At 31.7% G+C, this 24,670-nt stretch overlaps 4 protein-coding genes across 6 annotated transcripts; 1 reads left to right on the top strand and 3 right to left on the bottom strand.

Annotated features, from left to right (window-relative positions):
• Positions 1–679: 679 nt before the first annotated feature.
• LOC120198095 (probable chalcone--flavonone isomerase 3) lies at positions 680–1,336 on the bottom strand. The gene has a single exon (XM_039199476.1). It carries the CDS (start codon positions 1,334–1,336, stop codon positions 680–682), a length of 657 nt encoding a protein of 218 aa, XP_039055407.1.
• A 2,015-nt stretch (positions 1,337–3,351) lies between these two features.
• On the top strand, positions 3,352–9,795 carry LOC120197896 (sulfhydryl oxidase 2-like). Of its 3 annotated transcripts, XM_039199292.1 has the most exons (12): positions 3,352–3,652; positions 4,902–4,926; positions 4,991–5,083; positions 5,541–5,719; positions 6,651–6,720; positions 6,817–6,885; positions 7,001–7,074; positions 7,151–7,307; positions 7,713–7,753; positions 8,507–8,653; positions 8,734–9,177; positions 9,377–9,795. In XM_039199292.1, the coding sequence occupies exons 1-12, from the start codon at positions 3,432–3,434 to the stop codon at positions 9,396–9,398; spliced, it is 1,542 nt and encodes a 513-aa protein (XP_039055223.1). In that variant the 5' UTR covers positions 3,352–3,431; the 3' UTR covers positions 9,399–9,795. The 3 variants fall into 3 exon arrangements, with proteins under 3 accessions (XP_039055223.1, XP_039055222.1, XP_039055224.1); XM_039199291.1 differs by having other exon boundaries at positions 8,734–9,795; XM_039199293.1 differs by lacking the exon at positions 4,902–4,926 and having other exon boundaries at positions 3,526–3,652; positions 8,734–9,795.
• Positions 9,796–11,811: 2,016 nt separating this feature from the next.
• On the bottom strand, positions 11,812–14,437 carry LOC120198058 (homeobox-leucine zipper protein HOX3-like). Its single transcript, XM_039199455.1, has 4 exons — positions 14,349–14,437; positions 14,018–14,193; positions 13,830–13,909; positions 11,812–12,178 (listed from the first exon to the last, which is right to left on the bottom strand). The coding sequence occupies exons 1-4, from the start codon at positions 14,407–14,409 to the stop codon at positions 11,875–11,877; spliced, it is 621 nt and encodes a 206-aa protein (XP_039055386.1). The 5' UTR covers positions 14,410–14,437; the 3' UTR covers positions 11,812–11,874.
• Positions 14,438–18,536: 4,099 nt separating this feature from the next.
• LOC120198094 lies at positions 18,537–22,334 on the bottom strand. The gene is made up of 7 exons (XM_039199475.1): positions 22,329–22,334; positions 21,502–21,626; positions 21,281–21,333; positions 20,947–21,025; positions 20,564–20,702; positions 19,566–19,679; positions 18,537–18,894 (listed from the first exon to the last, which is right to left on the bottom strand). Exons 1-7 carry the CDS (start codon positions 22,332–22,334, stop codon positions 18,694–18,696), a joined length of 717 nt encoding a protein of 238 aa, XP_039055406.1. The 3' UTR covers positions 18,537–18,693.
• Positions 22,335–24,670: the final 2,336 nt, after the last annotated feature.

The following is a 24,670-nucleotide window of genomic DNA, read 5'->3' as shown; positions in this document are numbered from 1 at the left end:
ATTAATTTCGGCCTGACTCACTTACCTGTCCCCAGCAGAGACGCCAAGCTGTCGCAACCGTCTTTCGGGTAGGCCCCGGAATTGGGCTTCGACTTGAAATAAGTGAATTAGAGTCGCCACCGACCACTTTAAAACGAATTTAGGTGGGTCAGACACCATCTTACCTGATCTGCGTTGTACCAGAAACGTGTCGGGTTCGGGAGTCGGTTACGGTCATGGAAGGATTAACACCCTTGAACCGCCCTTTCGGTACCAATTAATTTGCCGGTTGTCTTAGTTGCGAAAATTCGCAATTTAAATTTAAATTTAAAAATTCAATTCAAATTGGTTACCTTTGATAGATTGAAAGTATCCCTAAAAATAAAAAATGTCATACAATAAAAAAATTAATGTTAAATAAATGAAAGAAAAAAAAAGAATAATAAAATAAAAAACAATAATAATTGGTGAACCTGACAAGTTAATGACAAACCACTCTTTGAAAGTAAACCACACTTTGAAAAGAATAATAATAAAATATAAATTAATGGCGTGAACCCCACTCTTTGAAATTTTTTGCACTGGCACCAATAAATTCCATAGCTATTTGTAAATGATGACAAATAATCTTTGTCATCTACTTTTTATGTCAAAGATTCGGTGAGGCTTGTTGCTTCAGTATTCTCTAAGCCCACTATTGTTAGATTTTAAACAGAGCTAGTAATGAAAAACCTGTGAAGAACGAGAGTAGCAACGACGCTGTTTTGAAGTCGGATCTCGGAACGGATGAAAGTGGTGAGCCCATCAAAACGCGGTGGACAGACGAGGGAGCCATGAAATGGGCCTTGTGGGTCTTGCGACGAGAGGAGTAGACTTGTGGGTTACACTTCATTTTTGCAGTGGCTGAATTTACTAGAAAATGGTATGTGATGATTGAATCCTTCTTGAAGTACTTAGTCTGGAAGAATTCGACAACTTTCTCTAAGGCATCTTCTTCGTCCTCTTCATATTTGTCGTCAGCCGCCAATCGGTCCCTCACGGCACTCTCTAGCTGCACTCCATATTGGGATCCTTTGATTTCCTTGATCATCACAACTCTCAGAAATTTCTCCACCGAAGCATTAATAAGAGCCTCAAAGAAGTCATCTTCTGCTAGCACGTTTCCAGACTTACCCTTCCATTGTTGCAAGTGTTTAACAACTTCAGGTTCAAGGTAAACTCCGATCGCTGTGCACTTGATTTGCAGAAAGTGAATCTCAATATCGGTAATCCCATGACCAAAAAGTGAGAGTTGCTTGGTGGTTGTGATTTGGGAGGGGAAAAGTATCTCATCAACCATCACCATTTCAGTAGCCATAGCTATGTCTGCTAAAGGTTGAAGGCAAGCAAGGAAGCAATGCAAGGGCAAAGCTTGTTGAGTTTCAGAGTGCAATCGAGAATTCAAAGAGTGGTTTGTGCATTTATACCAAAACATTAATGGCAGGAACTTAGAACAGCAACATTTCAGCGTGGGATAGCTAGTATTTTTTTGTTCCCCTACGAAAATGCCACGAAGCTCCCCTTTTAAGTTGATTTCAATCACTCCAAATTAAGGTCTGTTGCCTCCGTTTCCCACGTCATTTGTTCCCTGATGCATGTGGTAGTGGAGTAGGTGGGTAGGTTTGTAGTTGAGATAATGGTGGGTAGTGGGGCCTGCAAAAATAAAATTAATAGAATTAATAATAATAATAATAATAATAATAAATAATATTTATAATAACATGTATATATTTTTTTTAAGCCCAGTCAAAAACTAGTGTCTACAGTTACTTAACTATTATTTTGCCAAAATCATACTTAATGTTACGTTTTGGTTTCATTTTGGTCACCTGCAGTTAAAAAATCAACAATTCTTTTAAAAAAAATTCAATGATAATGTGATATTATCTTACGGTTACACGTCAACATCATCGCTAATTTTTTAAAGGTGGGTGACCGAAACGAAACCAAAACGTAACGTTAGGTATGATTTTGAAACAAAAAAATAGCTAGGTGACTAAAATGAAACATAAGTGATAGTTGGGGTACTAATTGTATATTTTACCCGATTATATTTTTTATTTGAGTTGAATATGTCAAAAGTAATTTGATTTATATTTATTTATACATATTCCGATTGAAGTTGTTTTGCTTAAAATGTATATCCACTGTGAAGGCTGTGCAAATGATATTAAAACGAGAAAATGAAAGGTAAATAAATAAGTTCTCTAATTCAAATTTACATTTATCTAATTTCCCATTCTTTCTACAGATTTCATAGTCGGAATTAATATGAGAAATTTAAATAGGTCGTTTTAATGTAATTTAATTATCATTTATGAATTTTAACCTATAAAATTAATGGTGAAAATCAATACACGATTATAGAACTAAATATTATATAGTACATAAAACATTAAAAAATAAAAATTATTACACAAAAGGACATACCAACAACTAACTAACTAATACACAAACTCAAATAATAAACTCTAAACATGCCAACAAAATTAGGTACATATGACGAGCTCGCTCTATCTTCTCTCTCTATGTATATATTATGAATGTGTATTTGAGATATTATATGTACTTAAATTATGGACCATAAATACATTAAATATTAATAAATTATTAAAAATAAAATTTTGAAATTTAATTACAATTCTATAATTAATATATTAACGGATGATTCATTAAATTTAGGGATGATAATTTAATTTAAAATCGATAAATTTTCACATCATTTGATAGAGTTAATTTTATTTAAAAAAAAATAGGTTCGGATTGGATTTTATATATGGTAAATTCGGGTCGAATAAGATAGAGGGTGAAAACCCTCCGACTCGATCCAAAATGAGGATAATAGTATAATTTTTCCATATAAATTTATAAATAATGGTTATAGTACCCCTTCTCTCTATAATTTTTAATTAAGTATTTATTTTATGTCAGATCAGATTAAATTTATACTTTAAAAATTTAGATTAAATCAAGTTTGAGTATATAAAATATGCTCTTTGGGTCGAATTAGATTAACTGAAAGTATTTTTTCGAGTCGAATCGAATTGATAAAAAACTCAACTCAATTCAATCTGACCTGTTATCGTCTCTTATTGAATCATACAATATTAATCTATTTATTATTATTGAACGATATTTATTTTTAACACTCAATTTTTAATAAAAAAAATTAATTCAAAACTTAATAAGATATCAATCTATTTCAAATTTAAATCTTATTAATTTTAAAACTAAAATCTTAATATTTAATTTCTTAACATCTTTCTTTTCACATATGTTTAATAATTTTTTTTTCAAACTTAATATCCTATAAAATGTCAAAGACGTCATAAAAGAAGACTTTCATTTCAATTCCGAAGAAGCCCCAGAGAAACATACATTCAGTTTTCATTTTTTTTGCTTCTTTGTTTCCCATGTCTCATGTGTTCTGGATTCTGATTTTGAGCCTTTCGATTTTAAAAGCGACGTCGTTGCAAGCAGGATCGCGGACGGTACTTCGTGTGATTGGCGATAACAACGGCGGCGGCGGTAGTGATCCGAAGGACTATGGCGTTGAATTGAACGCCACGAACTTCGATGGAGTTCTCAAGGACACTCCCGCCACTTACGCTATAGTCGAATTCTTCGCTCACTGGTTAGTAGTCCTTTAATTTTCATCCATTCTAAGCTGCACAACTGTTTTAAATCTAGAGCTTTAAGAACAATAAATATATTATCGCTTTTCATAGTTTTATGTGGTGACAGCGTTGACCATGGAAGAAATTGTTTTTCCTTACTTTATCAAAACTTAATCTGCTGAAAATTAATCTGTAATTTGGTTGTCGTGGCGAGGACCATCATCTGAGAAGAAAAACCGAACAAACCGATTTTGAACGGTAGTGTTTAGATCGACTTTCGTTTGGGTTTGAATAAAAAACCACAATTATTCAAACCAAATTATATTTTTTATTTAATAATTTTTATTCGGTATAGCTTTTTTATAATATAAAAAATATTTTATAAATTATTAAAAAATATTTAAATAATTTTCTTAAGAAAATGGAAAAGGGATGAACCAAGCTGATCCGAACCATTGGAATTTGGTTTGGTTGGTTCGGTCAAGAAACTTGCCCATAACAAGGGCATCTAATTTAAGTTAATGAAAGAGTCTTCGAATGTAGAGAAAGATACCTTGAAGTTTGAACCTTTATCAGTTTCCTTGCATGTAATTGAATGCATTATTTTATATATCTGCTGTAATTTAAGAATTGGAGGGAGACTTTTTAGGGAATTGAATTTCATTTAGTTCAATGAACATAACTGGTTCTTTTAATCTTTCAGTTTGCTTTTCACGTAAATGAATGCATTAAAACTATAATATATAATTTTTGGAATTTAAGAATTAGAGGGATGACTCCGTAGGAACTGAATTTATTTTTTTAGCTCACTGTCCAAAATTTGTTCTTTTTCTTTGTTTCAATAACAAACTTGCGTGATTTTATAAAATTGAATTTTCCATTTCCCCCTCCCAAGTTTCCTCTGTTGGTTAGGTATTTTGCACCTTTGATAAACATAAATACGATTGTGTTCTTTTTTTAAAAAAAAAAACAGGAAGTGTGAGGGTATTGTTATGTCCATCCAAATAGGGAAAGAGTTGGCAAACCAACTAATGGTCACGGTTGTTTATAGTTCACAGCCAGATTAACTAATCAACACATCCAGAGTCCAGTTATGATCAATATAATTTGTTTCCTAGTAGCTGTTGTGTTCGCTCAATTTTATGCCGTTTATGAAAATTGCACATTCATATACATGAGTGCATTTGCTTGCATGCGTGGCTAGTAGTATAGTTACGCTAGTTGTTAAATGACAATCCTCTCTTTTGTGTGATTATTACTTTTCAGGTGCCCCGCTTGCAGAAATTACAAGGTACATCATGGTCTATTTTGCACTCAGTGTTTTTTATAGATTCACTTTCTTATGATTTTTGCAGCGTCATTATGAAAAAGTTGCTAGGCTTTTCAATGGACCTGATGCGGTGCATCCTGGTATCGTATTGATGACTAGAGTCGACTGTGCATTAAAGGTATTCATTTTGTCTTTTAGATACCTGCAAAGTGCAGCCTCATGGAAATAGTACTTTAACAATCCATGTTCTGTCATAGACTCATAGCACATATTTTCCTCATTAGCATAATGCTGGTAATTTTGATGCAGTTGAAAATGTTTTCTGGCCTTCTGGCCTTCTCCAGTTTAGTGTAAAGTTGTTAATATGAAAATTAAATAAAAGTAGCACTTTAACATCGTTCTGTTCTTTAGTTCTTTTTGTGAGTTTTGAAGAGTTGGAATATTACCATGTACTGTGGCTGTTCTTTTTTGTCTGTGTAATTTGGTTTACTTATCTAGCCTTGTTCTTTTAAGTAGCCACTAAATAATATATTGCATTCCTTTTTGAGGTTCACTCTTTCCTACTCTTGTTTATAGTTGTTGAAAAACTGTCTAGTTAATCTAAGTTTGGATCTTTGACTTCTCTGGCAGCGCAGATAAATACCAATCTTTGTCATAAGTTTTCTGTTGGTCACTACCCTACGCTGTTTTGGGGTCCTCCTAAGAAGTTTTCCTCTGGTTGGAAACCCAATAAAGAAAAAAGTGAAATACGTGAAATTGATGATGGGCGAACAGCAGAACGTTTGCTTAATTGGATCAATAAGCAACTAGGCAGGTATGTATGAGGTATCTACATTCACCACTTATTTAATGTACATCATTTTTATATTCAGAGCTAATGATCGCTTGGAATTATGGAATTGTAAACTAAATGCAATTATGAGGGCCTTACTATTTGGTATTCTGAATGAGATTAATGTTTTTTCAACTGTACTGGTACATTTGAGAATTGCTCGGTGATCAGTTAGTTAAAAGAGCGCTATGTACATACAATTCCTAATTAATATTGACACAGCGTGCAGTAAGATGTTTTGATAGCTGAAAGAATATAAGATTAACTTTAAAATCATGATTTTGTGTGGTATGCATTCTTCAGATTCAGTTGAAGAATATAAGATTAATTCATTAAAATCATGACTAATATAACATGGAATAACATATTGGAGAATGATGTGTTCTTCAGATTCAGTTGAAGCGTATGCTAATGTACATAGAACTTGCCAGCGTGTTGTTACAAATCCTTGAGACAGAGTGACAGACTATGATTGAATAGTTTCATGCGTTGCCAGATGTTTATTCCACACCTTAGTGTGCATAAGTAGGAAAGACAGTTTCTATAGTGTTTGGTTTTGTATTACATACCTTGACTCAAACCTCTGCCTGATCTCCGAACAACTAAGACTCATAAGATTTTTTACGCTTTTTATATCACACCTGATGCTATCAGGCATTATGTTAGTCCTAGAAAATGGGTTGGGAGGGGATTGGAACTTTGAACCTTCTTTTGATGGTAAGGCATGGCAACCATTGACAGCGGGGAGGTTATGGACTATGAAGAAATATGTTTCTGTTCTGATAATGTACTTGTAAAATGAGGGTGATTGATAGATATGCAGCTGAAGTTAATGCCAAATATTTGCACTTATCTATGATACCTTTACTGTCAGATTTGGTCATATGATTTATGCTAATTGACTCCCTTTCAGTTCATATGGCTTGGATGATGAAAATTTTGAAAACAACCTTCTTCTGTCCAATATATCAGAACCTGGACAGGTATTTTTGTGCATTTCTAATTTTCTTCTTGAACAATGTATGTTTGAGGTTTTCAATTTGCTTAGGATTTTAACTTTGTAATTTGGCTTGTGTAAGATTGCTCGAGCCATATATGATGTGGAGGAGGCAACCGCAACTGCCTTTGACATCATTTTGGAACATAAGGTGGGGATCTCTAATGTAGATTTTCCCTCTGTATCTCATGTGTATATGTTTATGCATATGAAGCTAGGGGAAAAACTTCCCGTTTTCTAAAGTTGCAACATATGATGTCCTGCAGATGATTAAATCAAAAACTCGAGCTTCACTTATAAAATTCCTTCAGCTTTTAGTAGCTCATCATCCTTCCAGGAGGTAAAGATCCTTCTTTTCATTATGACCGTGGCTTTATATGGTGTTTCCTTAATTGTGCTATTATTATATGAATTAGGTGTCGAAAAGGAAGTGCAGAAGTGCTCATGAACTTTGATGAATTGTGCCCATTAGATATGTGGTCATCTGATAAAGTTGATGATGTCACCAATAACCTGAAAGAGGTGCTACATGATTTCCAGATTTGTGGAAAGGAAGTTCCTCGTGGATATTGGGTAGGTTCTAAAAGGAAAATCGGATTGCTATTTGGTATTTTCTTCCCTTGCATATACCTGAAAATGTTAACATTAGTAGCATCATGTTGGCCAAGTTAAATAATTGCATTACATGGACCTTCTTGATTGCTGACAATTACTTCATTGCTTGCTGTTATGAATCCCTGAATTACACTTGATGATTCTTAGTTACCAATAAGTTGGTTCTACTCCCTATGTTACTCGGACTCTGGTTTGAGTGTAATATACGAGTTTGTTCAAATTTTTCTTAGTTTTTCTATGTATTTAAAGGGTCATGTCCCTATACTCTGTCCAACTATGTCTCCGACAGTATCAGACAGGGATAGTTTGAGAAAAATGAAAAGTTGGAGCATCATAGGCTATTTCATGTATTCGTTTTTGCAGATGTTTTGTCGTGGCAGCAAGAACGAAACCAGGGGCTTTAGGTAATGATTTAAAATTCTTAATTTTTAGCTCATACATTCGTTTTAGGAAAAAAATTATACTCGTCTAGTCGGGATCTCTCAAACTGTCATAAAAAGAATAACCTTGCCATCAAAATTGTTTTACCCTGTCAAACTAGCTGTCTCTCATAGTTATTTGTTCCTATAATTTGGTAACTAAGAATATTTCTTTTTCGACAATTATGAGCCTTGTATATTAAACCAAGATAAAATAAACCCACTTCTGCTAATTTGGGGGCAACTCGGACATATCATTATAACAAAGACATCTCCAATTGTTTCCAATTAATTTTATGAATGTTTATTCTAAAATTTAACTTGGGTTGGAGCAAGTGTTGTCGCCTTTTTTAACCCCACTCTTATTCTCTATGTTAACAAAGTGAGAGCCGAGTCTTTCCTTTGATTTTTTTTTTTTTTGATAGGAAGTTTTTCCTTTGATGAAAGCACGAACGGTAGGGCTACTATGCATTTGATGTATCACGTACTATATCTCCTTCATGGTACATGTCTCATGAGGGGTAGGATTTAAGTGGAGATAAATTAAATTTCATATTTGTTAAATTGGGACAACCTAGATACGTAAATATAATAAGACCCTCTCCACCACCTATTGTCAATTAGTTTTATGTTGGATATCCGTTCTAAAATTGAACACATGAATTCAATTATAGCGGAGATTCCTTCACCTCTAATTGGTTTTCTAAGATGTCAATAATTATTCATATTTGTTGGCAGTTGTGGATTGTGGGTTTTGATGCATTCACTTTCAGTGAGGATTGAAGATGGAGAAAGCCAGTTTGCGTTTATATCTGTATGTGATTTTATTCACAACTTCTTTATTTGCGAAGATTGTCGTCAACATTTTTACGAGATGTGTTCGAGGTAAATTCAACTTCAAAGCAGTTTATTTTCTTAAACATTCCAAGTTTGTTTCATCTAATTTGCAAATATGCAATTTGTAGAGTTACTAGTCCTTTGAAGAAAGCACGTGATTTTGCCCTTTGGTTGTGGAGTGCACATAATGAGGTTAATGGGAGATTAATGAAGGAAGAAGCATCTCTAAAAACCGGAGATCCGAATTTCCCGAAGATTATTTGGCCTCCGCGGCAACTTTGTCCTTCATGTTATCTCTCACTGGGTCCCAAAGATAAAGGAAACAATCAGATCGATTGGGACAGGGATGAAGTGTTCAAATTCCTAGTCAGTTATTACAGAAATACGCTTATATCGTTGTACAACGAAACGGGTCTTCGTGCCAGCGATAGGACCAATGTTACTCTGGATGATTTGGTGGCCTCAACAAATGCAATCGTGGTGCCTATAGGAGCTGCATTGGCTATTGCAATTGCTAGCTGTGTGTTTGGTGCTCTTGCTTGCTACTGGCGATCTCGGCAGAAGAATAGGAAGTATTACCATAAACTATACTATTTAAAGAACATATGATTATTATGAAGACTCACGTACTTTCAAATTGGGTCATAAGCATTAGAATGAAATCATAAATGAGGGCTAAAATGGCTGAAAATTGTTAAAGGAAATTTGTAGAGGGGTTTAGATGTTTTGAATTGTAACTTTCTCATTTCATTTCCTTGCACCACTTTTCAGGCCAAGGAGAAGCTGGAAATAGGATTACTTAGACAACAGAAAAATACACAACCTTTTAAGATGTCCAGGTTTCAGCCCTGTATCAACAGTCCCTCGTGAGGTCGTATTCTTAACCGGTTCTTTTTCTTTTATGAATCTCATCATGAAATATAGTTTTGGGTGCTATAGATTAACATATATATATATATATATATATATATATATATATATATTTATTTTGAGAAAGAAATGTCCTATATCTGCATTGTGTTTTTTTGAATTATCCGATTCATGCCCGTCCTTGACTTACCTGATTTTGTTCTTCAGAGCTAGTTTCTTTTGTTCCTTAATACTATACAGGAAGGAACTATAGTATAAGTTGAATGTGGGGATATTGTATAAACCTCTTGTAAGTTCATTACAAAAGTTTTATCTTGTTGCACTGAGGTGCCGGAAAGGACATAGAGGAAGAAGGTTTATCGGCCCATACATCGGCATCCGGGCATAACTATATGTACTATAATAGGATGTCCGACATATTTGATGTCACGAGTTAACAATTATCGAATCAATCTTTAAAATTACCTTAAAAGTTCGAGTTAATCGGATATCGATTTAGTCCATAAATTTAGGGTCCAAAGGAGAATATTAAAGAGTGTTATTGTTTGTTTGTCTCAGTTAAGGCTATTTACATGTGTCTAGGTAGCCCCCGAAGGATATTCTGTCGCGCCCAGTGGTCAACTATTTAAATAGACTATATACATGGATTTTGAAAAAGTAATTTTTAATCAGTTTAAATTGAGTTCAAATAATATATTAACAAAATATTTTCATTAAAATTTAATTATGAAATATGATTCTATTTATACATTTTTTAGGTTAATATATTGCACGAATCAAACGATTTTAGTGGTAAATTAAATTGATGTTATTTCTAGAGGTCTCAGGTTTGAGTACGACGTTAGCAGGGGTGTTTGAATCTTTATTATTAAATGATTAAGAATCTTTTGAATAGACGTTACTTTGTAATTATCTTAACTAATGAGAAAAGTATACAAGATTTGTTCGATAATATATAAAAACTTTAAAAATCTAAATAAACCCACTCCCGCATATATTTTTATTTAGATATTTAAAATATTTTTAATCAATATCGTTTATGAATTTTTAGGTACTTACAAAAAAAATGATATACTTTAAAGATGATATTATTTTACTATTTATTTTGATAATAAATACTTAAAAGTTTGGATAAGAAAGTGAATATATTAAATATCTCTTTTAATTAAAAATTGTTTTAAACATTTAAATGAAATATTCATATTTTAAATATTTTATTAAAATAATAATTTTTTAAACGAATAGAAGTTCAATATGTTCCAATTTCCCAACTTTCTGTATTGAAGGTCCACAGATGATATATCTTGTGCCCTATATTTTTCGAACTAATGAGAGACACAGTGATTCAGTAATAAAAACTTTATAGAAAATATTTCTAGATTTGTTTAAACAAATACAAGTATTTATAGTGACATGTGAATTTATAGATTTTTTTTAAAGAAAATTAAGTAATTTCATATTGAACTCTATGCCTTGTATCTTCGGACCAATAAAAGATCTGGTTTCTGTGGTTATTATAAAATATAATGTATTATCTTTAACTCATACTTATTATTATTATCTATATATTATTTCGACTCTTCATTTAATAAGATTAATTTTTAAATATAATAAAAATTATATAAAAAAATCATCATATCCGTATTAATATTTAAATCTAAAAACATATTTTTTTCATCTTTCACTCCAACATACCATCTTGATTTTGGACATATGAGAGATCTTACGTGCACAGAATTAGTTATACTGGCAATGTAACATGTCCAAGAACTTAATAGGAGTTACAAATTTGATTGAGTCTACGGTGAATATCTATAGACATTGTACTTCAATTATCGTTAAGAGATGACTGGGCATACTAAATTAATAAAAAAATGACTAAAAATGTTAATTTTGATATTTTAAAGTAATAATTCTTTAAAAAATCATTTTATATACATATATATATATATATATATATATATGGAATTTCATAATTTATTTGTTGAATTATAAAAAAAAATTAAATCATATTTCTATGAAATTTTCGTAATTTATCATATTATTTTATAATTATTTTTATTTAATTATGATTATATTTACAAAATTAAAAATTTGTAATTCTTAAAATTTAATATTCATTATGTGATTTTTAAAAATTTAATAATTCAAGAAAAATAGGATGTCATGGCCAAAATCCCATCATTAAAAACGAGGATAATAATTGCAGATGCAGGAGCAACAATCCCAGTTTTAGGAAGTAAAATATTTTCATAAATGTTTCATATAGAAGGATTGAAAGCTATTTTAAATTATCCTATCTATCCCTTACACTATTATGGACATTCCTTCCTTGAAAAATTTTCTTTTAAACCCCTCTTATCTTATGTTTAAGACCTAGTCGTCTACTTCTGAAGCTTTCATTGGAGGGCTGGTGATGCGCCAACTTTAGCACCAGTGGTCACGGTGCTGGTGGTGGATGCTGTCATTTTGATGGGATCGACGCCGTGCACGATGGTGGTGACACGCTCGCACCGTGGGCACGTCGTAAGGGCTAATGCAGGGAGCGGTTCACAGCTGTGAGGCGAAATCACTGTCGGCGGCCCTACTTTCATGGCCCTAAGCTCCTCCACTTCGCTTTGAAGCCGCCGGTTTTGTTCCGTCAATGACCCGAACCATCTCTTTAGGTACTCGCACTCCATCTCCGTCTGCTTCAGCTTGCTCCTATATTTGATTAATTTATCATTAACATATATATATATATATATATAATTACTTAGTTAAATATTATAAAAATAATACATAAAGAAGTGAATATAAAATTTATTATTATTCTTTGAGTTTTATGAGTTCTAATACTGCATATATATAAGGACATGAACATTCATTATCAACAAATTAAAAGCCTTTGAACAAATATTAACATGTTTTTATATCAAATTTATAAAAGAAATTAAAAATATATATAAATAAAGACATGTCCAGAAGATAATTAGATAAGATCATAATATATTCAAATTTTAATTTTAATTTATTTATTTAAAAACTCTATTTTCATATTAATAATGAATGAGTGCGGGGAATATAAATAACTTAATTAAGTAAAAGCTTTTCCTGATTATCTTTTTCATTATATTAAACTTTTTTGTTTCCAAAAAGAGAGTATAATAAATTCAAAGTTGGATTTTATCCATATTTAATAAATAAAGTGCATTTATTATCTATTAAATGCTAAACCGTTACAGTAAATACCACCAAATGATCTATCAATGACTCATAAAAGCAGCAATTTCTATTTCAGTAATAATTCTGCAATCTGCTCTCAGTTCTTCAATGATCTATCAATGTACCACTTTATTCATTATTATCATTCCTTCTAGTTTTTTAATATAAATATTCCTATAATTTTTTAAATAATTAATTCAAATTAGACATTCAAGAGATATATTATGGGATAATTTTCTCAACTCAATTTACATTATTCAAAATGTTAAGATTTAAGTTTCAATACTTATTTAAGAGACTTAATAATTTATTTACTAAAGAAAAACTTTTTAAATTTTATTTAATATTATTTATATATATATAGGATAAGTATTATTTATTTTTTTGGTGTAATATTATAAGTTGCCTTTTTAAAGGGATGCAATATTGTCAATTGGTGCAATGATTGTAATATATTTTGATGTTTTAGATTTTTAAGACAAACCGTCATTGTTGTTTTATTCTCAAGCTCTCCCATCTAATGAAATCAAACAAAATCATTAATTTTTCATAAACTTGTTCATTGTTCTTTTAACTGATGCATGGTGTTAAAAATTAATTGTTCTTTAAGATTTTTTCCCATTAAATACATGTATTGAATTTAAAAAAATAATTATATATATATATATATAACAAGAAAAATAACCCAAAACATTAGCTAATTTCATCCCATACATGAAGCTTATATTATAATATTATATATAACTGCAACAATTCCTTAATTTCATGGCATTAAATCCTATAAGTTCTGACTTTATGTAAGAATATATGGATGGTGTTTTCTCGTTAATGTGATAACATTATCATGATAAAAAAAAATCTTAAATAGTAATAATTAAAATGTGACGTTATAAACTTTTTTTTGACATAAATGTGACGTTATAAACTCAATTTAAATTCATTGTGGAGATTATATATTATAAGAATGATAGTGATATATCAACTTCCCAAGACAAAGAATATATGTAGAACTGATTCAGATTATTTATACTTTCCGAAATTCTGTCAACATTTTTATGGTATCTACCCTAATCTACTTGTTATAATAAATTACCATAATATTTTTAAGAAAATGAAATAATTCAATGAATAAATCTATGTTTTATTGTACCTGGCTCGACGATTCTGGAACCAAACCTCAACCTGTCTGGGCCGAAGCCTCAGTTGCAAAGCCAATGCTTCTTTCTGTTTCTGAGGGGGAAAAAGATGAAAAATAAGTGATGATCTGATGAAATCATTGGAGATTTTGAAAGAGAAAAAAGGTTGGGTTTTGGGGATTATGTTTGATATATTACATACAGGGTTTAGGGTATGATTTTGTCTGAAACTTTCTTCGAGCAAACGTGACTGTTCTTTTGAGAGACGAAGCTTTTTGCGAGGACCGACGCCATTGATGGTTTCTTCATCGATGGTTGATGTCATCCATTCGTCTTCGGATCCTGCCGGAGGTACTTGGTTTATATCCAAATCTCTCACTGTTTTAAAAACCAAAAACCAAAATCAATCCATGTTACTGAAGATCATCGTATCAAAAGAGAAAAACAAAGACCCTTGTTTGGAAAGCGTGTATTGAAGATCAAAGGGGGAAACATGGGATTTTCGAGGGGATTGAAGTTGTCTTTTTGCTTACCGGAAGGGGGGACAGATATTGTTAACTCCAAGTTAGAAGAGAAGATCGGTGAGATCGCCATGAAAGTTGCAAACAAAGAAAGAAAGGGATTAAGGGGTTGATTTAAAGACAGAAAAAAAGGTATACTTTTTTTAATAAATAAAAAGGGAGATAAATAAGGGATATGGAGATGTTAGAGAATTGAATAGGAAAGGAAACGATGGGAAATAACGATTGGGCAAATGTCAAAGTCGTTAATAGATATAATAAATTAAATAAAATGGGATAATTCCTTATTTTTATATTTAAAAAATAATTATAAATTAATATTTATTTAGAATTCTTTTTAATTTTGATAATATATATAATATATATATATATGAATGAAACTTAAGGATGAAATGAGAAATTACTAGGAATGTTGCAAGTTAAGGATATCATGTGAGTGTAAATTTAATTTGTATTTATGTTATCGAATAAACAATGGTTTGCGATGAGATATTGACAGAGTTTCTATGGTAAGAAGTGACTCCTAAAATATTATATGATTTGTGATGCATGCATATATGTGTATTAGTGAGCTAATAGAATTAGTTAACGAGTTTAAAATACAAATTGGTGAAACCTGCTTAAAATTTATGTTATGGACATATTGATTGTTTAGATTCAATTCTTTTAAAAATAATAATACTCTCTTATTAGATTAAAAAAATTTAAATAATGAAATAACTATTATTTAATAAATATTTAAATTTAAATAAATTTAGATATTTATAAATTAAATTATTAGAATTTATATAGATAAACATGTCAACGTGGACAACTCTTTGCGTTTAGATTTTTTTCAATATTAATATATGGGAGTTGTATTTGACTGTGCTCATTAAGTCAAAAGGTTTGACCTGTCTGATACAGGACACGTGTCAAGAGAAAAGAAGATCTTGGAGGGTGTAGGAGAAAAACCGGCATGTTTTGCATTAATAAGTGCCGAGTCTGGCTGTCGGTTCAAAGGTTCACTGATGGAATGATTGGGTGCTTAGACTGACTCACTGAGTCCGAGGGGCCGATTTACGACTGGGGCGGGGCAGAGAAGTAGGGCTGAACAAAAATTATTCAAATCACACTATTTTATTTTATTTTTTATTTGATCTTTACTCAATTAATAAGTAATCTATTGCTCAAACTTAAAAATTTTAAAAATTATAATTAAAATCAATCGAGTATATTGTATAATGATAAAATTTTAATTACAATTATTTAAAAATAATTCAATATAAAGGTATAAATATTTAAAAATATATAAAAATTACTGTCATTCAACAGTTATTGAAAAAGGATACTGAAGAACTAAATGCTACTTTACTTGTTTGACAGGTTCAAATCAAACTGTAACGTCCAAATTTACACTAAGTGCTTACATACGTAAATAAAATATAAATTATAACGGTTAAAATATTAAAATTTAATGTAATAATTAAATTATCCTTAATTAATGCCATCAGTAGTTCACACCTCATTTTGCACAAATCATTAATTGTATATTTCTTTTTCTGGAATTGAAAATTCCAAGTGTGTTGGTGTGAACCCTAGAAAGGGTGATTCATTGCCATTTCAATTAAGACAATTAAATAAGGAGTTAATAGTGATCAATTAAAATTAAGATTAAGCTTTGAATTGCTGATTATATTAATTAATGAAAACAAATGTGGTTTATAAGGAAATTTGGAACCCAACTTTGGTATGGCCAAATTTGACATGATCATCCCAACCACCCAATCACATGTGTCACGATTAAATTAAACCTATTGCAAATTGGTCAAATATATTATACTTTTTTAGAAATTTATTTATTAATTATCTTTTTCTTTAAATATAATTTAATTTGAAGAAAAAAACCAGTGACTCACCTTATTTTTTTTACTCCTTGAAAATTGGTAACTTGTAATCAATTAATTATCTTTTGAAAATCTTATTCAATCAAAATTTTCAGAAGTTGAGCTCTACTTTTAATCGAAAAATTTGTAATTATTTGACTGATTACCATTTATAGTGATCAATATAAGAATGTGAATGCAATGCAAATGGGTATTATTATTATAATTATTATTGATAAACAAAATGTGCGGTTTGATTAATCTTTTTTATTAATATGACATATCATCAATGCATCTGGGATGGACGACTCAATGATTAAACTATAATTAATTGATCCAAATGTAACAATTAAAAATTGAATAATCAAAATTAGAAGAAAATTAAACAAAAGTGAGTATGAGTGTAGTTGATCCTAGAGTTCACTATATAAAATCGCCATGGGAAAAGGAGATCGGGGACGGCGATGATGGGGTTAGGGGTAGTGGAAGACAAAGTATAGGGAACAAATTGGGGCGATGATTAGGATTGGGACAAATCTGGGGGCCCACTTGTCTTCTTGTCCTCTTCCCCTCCGCCACGGCGGATCCCTCTTTCTCCTTTGTCCTCCCTTCCCATGTTTTGTTATCTCAGTGGATTACATGTGGGACCCCTCTTATACAATTGTAAATATTATATATCTAAAAAGAATTTTAGTCTTCTTCTTCTTCTTAAAAATAATAATAATAAAAAGTTTAGTCTCACGTATGAACCTGGTTTTATTTCATTTTTATTAAGTTTTCTTATGTTTTTAAGAGTAAAATTCTGTTATGTATATAATGTTACTGATGTAATCGAGTAGGATAAGTTGTATTGATTGGTATATAATATAAGGAAAAAACTTAATTATTATATAAATTATTACATAAATTTTAATATAATTTATCATGACATAAAAATAATTAATATAAATCTAAATCTAAATAAATATGAAAAAAAAACTTAAAAATAATATATTTTTAAAAAAGATAAGATCTTATTACATAATATAATTTTTTTTATTTTTACATAGATTTAAGATCGTTAGATGAGTGAAAATAGAAAGTTGGGATTAGCAGCAGAAAATGAGAATATATTCAATGAAAAAACAACCACTTAATCTCAATCATCTATTTTTACTCATCCAATGATCTCAAATTTGTATAAAACTAAAAGAGTTTTGTACTGTAAGAAGATAGGGGTGTAAATGAACAAAGCTTAAACGAACAAGGTGATGTTCATGTTCATTTGTTTATTTTTTAAGGTGTTCATGTCCAGATTGTTTAATTTTTAAGATCGTGTTTGTGTTCGTTTATTTATATTCACAAATATATTCGTTTAATATTCACGACCATATTCGTTTATATGTTCACGAATATGTTTATTTGATGTTTATTTAGTGTTTGTGTTCGTTTATAGTTCGTTTATATATTCAATTTTACTCTTTCATTTGCAAACTAAAGAAAAATAGTAAAATTATGTCACTAGTACTTACCTCCTTAAATTTCACAGTTTAAATTTAAATTTTTACCATGTATTTATTTTAGTTCCTACTTTCACTGATATTTAAAATGAAAAAAAAATAAAGAAAAATATGAACCAGGTAAATAAGCTTGTTCATGAACATAAATGAACGAGTTGATAAACCCACTTATAAACTAATTTGTTCGTGAACATAAACGAATATAACACACTTTTGTTCATATTTGTTTGTTTGTTTATTAAATGAACATAAAAAACTTTGTTCATGCATGTTTATTTAGCTTAACAAAAGAACATAAATGAACGTTATACAAACAGTTCACTGAACGTTATGTTCATCACCCGTGTCATGATTTGCTTAAGAATTAATTATGGTTTGATGGAGAATTATTGTTAAATATATACAAAGCTTATGAGCTAAGGATCATTGTTTATCTACCAAATCCACACTCTGATTGATGCAACCCAGAGCCTTTTATTATTAATTACTTTTCATAGTAATAAATCACGGATAGAGTTTGAACCATTCATTGTTATAAAAGAAATCTTAATTATTTGAAAGGTCAAATATTTTATTTCTTAATTTGTATAGTCTTTAAACTTTTTAACATATAACAGATAAAATAATGTCACCTTTGAGCCAACCACTAAGCAAAAAAAATTTAAAAATTAAAAATAAGGTGTTCAATTTAGATTTTATTAAATTTAATTGTTCAATATGCTTTTCAAATCTCTTGTTTTTAATCAAGCCTCTATCTATTTATATATTTCTAATCATTTGCAGCAGGATTCCTCAAGTATCAATGTACGATGCATATCAAAAATAAGTCCCTCTAAATACATGAATAAAATAAATAAAACGACTGAATATGTCCATGTTTATTCCTAATTATGGTGCTTGGAAAACAATGCGAATTCGTTTCCCCAGCTCTCAAGGTAAATGAATAATGAGGAATTAACGAAAGATATAGGGTTGGCTATATGATATACACTACTAGAGACGCTTGTTACAAGTGCCAGCACCAACTGCTGCTGCAAGATGCCATGCGGAATGAAGGAAAGGCATCCCGGGAAACATATCATCGGCGATGAAAAGAGCACACCCCCCCCCCCCCCCCAATAGAGATGATAAATTATGCACGTCATGTGCTTTCCTTGATTCTGGATCATTTACAGCTCTTTTAGCAAATGCTACCTGTAATGGATCAACGGGAGGTTTTAGCATGCAAACAATTTCAGCACACAAGGCAAGTTTAATCAACTGTACTGTTAAACTGGAGCAATGCTTGGGAAATCACAGATTCAGCTAACATCAAACTTATAGTGTACGTTATTCGGGTTTTCCCCCCTTAAAATAACTTATAGTGTACAGCAGTTGTGGTCAATATAAGAACAGCTTCAGCTTAGAAGGTAAGAAAGCAACTGTATTGAAACTGGAACAATGATTGAGCAATCACAGATTAGCTAACATCACAATTATAGTCTATGATGCCTGGACTCTTTCGTTTATTTCTAAAATATCTATGTCCGACACTTGTGTCGGGTATAAGAACATCTTCAGCCTAGAATTACAGTAATTCAACTGTACTGTTTAAGCTGAAGCAATGATCGGGCAATCACAGGTTCAGCAAACATCAAACTTCTAGTTTTTTTTTCTCCTTTTCTAAAATATCTGTAATTGATACTTGTTTCAACACATATTCAGACGTGTCTTAGCATAAGATCTTCTAAATATACAGACAAAGTGACAAACTATTAAAAGATTGCCCAAAGCCGTTTTGATCCCATCGATTAAATTGCAACAAGTTATAGGAAAAAATAGTAGGAACCCCAAGTTTTTCCCAAGGACCGTAACCAGTTAGTTACCTCCATCATTCCAGTGTGAACAGCTGAAACCATCAGAGGCTGGACAGGTAGAAGCAAAGCCGAAGCTTCCATTAGTAACTTTGGGTTTTCGTTCCGAATAGCTCTTGATAGACACTGCAATAACGATTAGCTGTTTTAAAATTTTGCATCTAAGAGAGCAATTTAAAATAGAAGTACAGCAACTACGTCACTCAGACTTGGGTGGAAGTGTCAAATCCGAGTATCTATTTGACACAAGCATCTCTATTTATTTATTTTTAAAGTTCTTTCATGTATTTGGAAGGTCATTTGAGGGTCATATCTATTTGACTTGGGTGGAAGTGTCAAATCCGAGTATCTATTTGACACAAGCATCTCTATTTATTTATTTTTAAAGTTCTTTCATGTATTAGGAAGGTCATTTGAGGGTCATATCCTCATACCCAAATCCGAGATGCGTCCAACACAAGTATTTTGAAAAAAATGAGTCGGAGTATCATAGAGCGTCAACACAAGTATTTTTGAAAAAAAAAACGAGTCAGAATATCATAGAGAATAGTTTCTCCAGGTTGCGTTGTTTTCTTAGACAAGTATAAAATGCAGCATAGTAACAACGCTTCAACATTAACTTTAATCTTTAAAGTCGTACAAGTCAATAACCTGTGTTACTTGGACTCAGGCATTGTCTAATGAGTGTGTTAAAGTTTTTCCAAGATTTTTAAGCATTTTGAGGAACCTTGAAGATTGTCTATAACCATGTCCGTACATGCATTGGACAGGGTACTTTAATGCATCTATTCCAATCAAATTCTGAATCAGATTGAACTTACCTATGTTACTTGGACTCGGGTGTAAGTGGTGGACATGAGCATATGTCTAAATGGGTAAGTTCAATCTTTTCTAAGTTTTTCCATATATTTGGAGGATCATATCCTCATACTCATGTTCAAAAATGTCCAACACTCGAGACATAAGTACTTTAAGAAAAAATGAAGAGTCGAAGCAACACAGGAACTTACCACAGTTGCAGTGGCTATCATTGTATAGTCGACCCGCCTTAAGTACTTCCTCAGCTTTCCTCTGGAAGAATGGTACAAAGTAGAGGCGACTCCCACTCCAATTAGTGAATTAGCATCCAGTGTAGTATTAAATTTTTTCCTGCATCCAAGTAAATAAAGTACTAATAAGTTTTGTAATTCGGACATGGGTGTGAATGTCAAATACGGGTATGTTCTACTTTTTTCTAATTTTTCATGTATTTGAAGTGTTTTTGGAATATCATATCATCATGCTTATGTTCGAGTATAGGTTGTATAACACAAGTGCTTAAGAAAAATGATGAGAAGGAGCAAATTAAATAGATTGATATCTTGTTTATGAAGAAAACTGAAGATGATATTACCTAGGGGCTTGGATCCCAAGAACTATGAAGGGAAGTGATGTCAACACATTTGCATCAGTCTCTACAAGATTATGGCCACCTAACAAAATGTTTAAAAGATAAGCATTGACAAAGAATCTTATATAGCAAAATTGAGAGCCAAGATACACACCCACAAACTATGCTGCTTGAGATTGAGTATTAAAAGTGGATACGTCATGCGTCCAATAATAGGTATATTCAATTTTACAAGTTTTACCATGTATTTGAAGGATTATATCTTCATAATCATGCCCAAAAATGAGTCAAACATGATTTCTTCAAGGAAAATGAGTGCATTAATACTTTACCATACCTTGCGTACAACATCTTATAGGCCTTAAACAAGCTGGTCTCTGCTGCCATACTCTGAACAACATGTTCAATCAACTATGTTACAGAGACCACAGGCAAAAAATAGTGTATTTATGAGACTTTCTACAAATATATTGATAAGTTAGGATTTAAACAGATGGACACTCAAAATATTTTGAGTAACTGATAATTTTTACAAAATAAGTTTTCGGTTCAACATACTGTATCAATAGTGGTTGATTCGCTGTAATAAATGATTTATCATGACTGGATTGGAAGTTTCCTTGTTGGTTAATCTCCTCCAGTGCAGATTGCGAATGAGGAAACACTTGCACCCCATGCAAACCCTAGAAGGCTTTACTATGTTTCAATGCCATCTGGGGACTCATGATCCTCAAAAGAATGCGGAAAACGTTTTAGCTGCCAGCAAGTTCTTGCTGGCAATGGTTGGAAGAATAGTCTAAGACGAACCTTGTGTGCTTAACCTGTGTGCAGCGAAGAAGCGGCAATGTTAGAGGTAGAAATATATGATGGATTCTTCTTTCTTCTTAAAGTACTCATGTCAGATACCCATGTCTCACACTTATCTAGGTATCACTACAGGGAAATGACCCTCTAGATAATTTAAAACGCTAGAAAAAATTTAAACATACCCATGTCAAATGCATATAGCATATACATATTCAACACTTGCACCTAAGTCTAAGTAACATAGATAAATGCTAAATTCACATGCAACAAAGGAAGCAAGGATAAGGCCACTTAAAATCACTATTTTGAAGAATTAGCAACTTCCTATGAATTAATCGAAGGTATAGTTTGATAGGTAATAGTTTATTGAACACCAAAGGAAGATTTGTTAGAAAGAATATATTCATTGTATGGCTTTCATTGGGAAATAAAAGCAAACATTTAATGAACAGTGTCAATCTATGAACCACCCCGACATCATCTAAAAGGTTCCAGCCAGAATATCAATCTAAATACCGAAATCCTCCAAATATATGAAAAAATTCTAAACATTGAACATTTCATTACCGGATACATACCGGCATCCGATGTCAGACACAAGTCCCAGTGACAGACTACTATAATATATTTCTTTAACCAATTTATGCATATGTAATCAATACAGATAACTGAATCCAAACGTAGCTGTTTTATACATTAAGAATCTAGCAGTTTTGTAGAAAAGCCAATTTGATTTCAAGTACTCATAAAGAACTAGTTTTAGATAGCTAATCGAAAACTTCGGCCAATTAAACTCAACATTATTACCAGTCCCATCCCTCTGGAGCAAACCCAAATCTTAAAAACAAACACGATCATCCAAAATCGAATCCTTAATTTCCCAGGAATTCCCAAGCATCAAAATCGAGAACATGGTCCCCTAGATACAAGCAAAAGAAGAAACCCCGCATCGAGAAACTGGAAAATAAGAGCACCTTGGAGAGCAAAAAACAAACAAATATATGCATTCATGTATGTATGAAAGTACCTGGGAAGATGTGAAGGAATGAAGAGGCAGCCGAGGAGTTAAATTTTGATCTTTCAGTTAGGGAAGGGGAAAGTATAGTTTTCACTAAGAAAAAAATAAGAGAAAAATAGGATGAGGAAGACGAAGAAGAAGAAGAATCGCAAAGAGTCACGGAGAGTGACTGGATATTCCACTTTACCTAATCAATATTCGCCACCTATATATACGCCAGTAGATTTGATAATTAGGTAAACTATGTATTTAGTCACTAAACTATTACTTTTATTATATTTTGATCACCAATTATTTCTTTTCAAAACCATTACAAACATTAAGTGTTTGTTTTATTTTCATCATTCGTTAAAAAATTAATTCTGAAGTTAGCGTATCATCAGGGCCGGGGCAGAAGGGGCGCCCGCCCATGGCCCATAAAAGTTTTATTTTTTAATACATAGAGAATGGTTTCACCGGTTAGGCAGGGACCACAAATTTATTAAATTTTTTCTTTAATTAAATGCAATAAACGTTCTTTTTTTTTGTGGAAATCCACTAGACGTTAATTATTTTTCAATTTCTATATCTGTTTAGAATTTATTATAACTGTTCATTTTTTCAATAAAAAATTAGGGGCTCATTTCTTTTGTTTCGCCTAGGGGCCAAAAAATAATTAGGATTGACCATGCGTATCATCATAAGATAATATCATATCATTATTAAAAAAATAAAATACCATATCATATCAGATTGGTTGGATCAGGAGTAGGTGGCCTGTTCGGCTTGGTAACATACATAAAACGGTTGGAACCGATCAAGAACTGATGAAAAATCCAATTTAATTGAGTTTAGTTGGATCAGTTCTCTTTTTCGATGTTGAATTGATTAAAATATTTTTTTATTATTTTAAATTTCATTTTTTTACTCGAACAGTGAGATTTGAATTCTTGACTCGTGTTCAGGTTCAGGAGGCGAAGCCTATGTTTTATTAAATACTTCCTATCATATGATACTGAAACTCAGAAATGTCAGCAATCTTGAACCAGCTGGACTAGAGGTCCTACCTATTCAACCTGCCGTCATCTTTTAAATGTTAGGCAGTAGGTTTTACATGTAACCTGAGAAGTATTGTAGGCATATATCTTGGAAGCTATCACGAGGCCATGGGTGCATCAAAACGTTGGCTATTGGTGTCGTTGCATTTGCTGTGGCTTCTGCCGTCGTATCTCCCATCATCGACGTCCAGGAGTGGAACAAACTGTATGTTGTTTTCAGCTCTTAATCAATCTTCCCGTTTAAAGACCGTTTCCAGCTACATTCTTTTCCTCAGTTAAGAGCTTTCTAATTTAGATTTTTTAACCGAGACGAAAACAGAGGTGTTTTGATATTGGCGTTTAGAGGGGAAAATGTCTTAAAAGAAGTAAAAGAAAAGGCTTTAAGTGAAGGGGGAAAACCTTGCAATGAGTTTGGTTCATTACAATTACATTACATGCATTTGAAGTAATTTAGCTCCTAAATTTTAATAGATTATCACTATTGGAACTCTTTCCCTTTTGTCTTCCTAATGCCACGTCTTCTCAGCCTCATATAAAAAATTGTCTTGTATATTATCAACAACATCCCTTCTTTGTATAATGTCTATAAATAATATCAAAATTTGGATACACCAACATTGATCTTGAAATATTCTTAAATTATCATCAAAGAATTATATCGATAAAACACTCTAAAAGTTTAACATGCAATGTTAAAGACCAGATGACATATCTATTTCTAGAGGTGACCGGGTTTATAAACCAGGTGGCACGCCCTGTTTCTATGGGTGATTAAGTTTGGCATGCAATGTTGTAGATCAGGTGTCTAGATATTGTGCACATTATAAAAATGTTAGACAAATATTTAAGCAACCTTGGTATAGAC

This window comes from Hibiscus syriacus, unplaced genomic scaffold, assembly GCF_006381635.1.
Source record: "Hibiscus syriacus cultivar Baekdansim isolate YM2019G1 unplaced genomic scaffold, ASM638163v2 tig00117056_pilon, whole genome shotgun sequence".
Classification (NCBI taxonomy): Eukaryota; Viridiplantae; Streptophyta; class Magnoliopsida; order Malvales; family Malvaceae; genus Hibiscus; species Hibiscus syriacus.
Note: the sequence above shows the minus strand (reverse complement) of the source record. Positions and strands in the feature narration are given on the sequence as shown.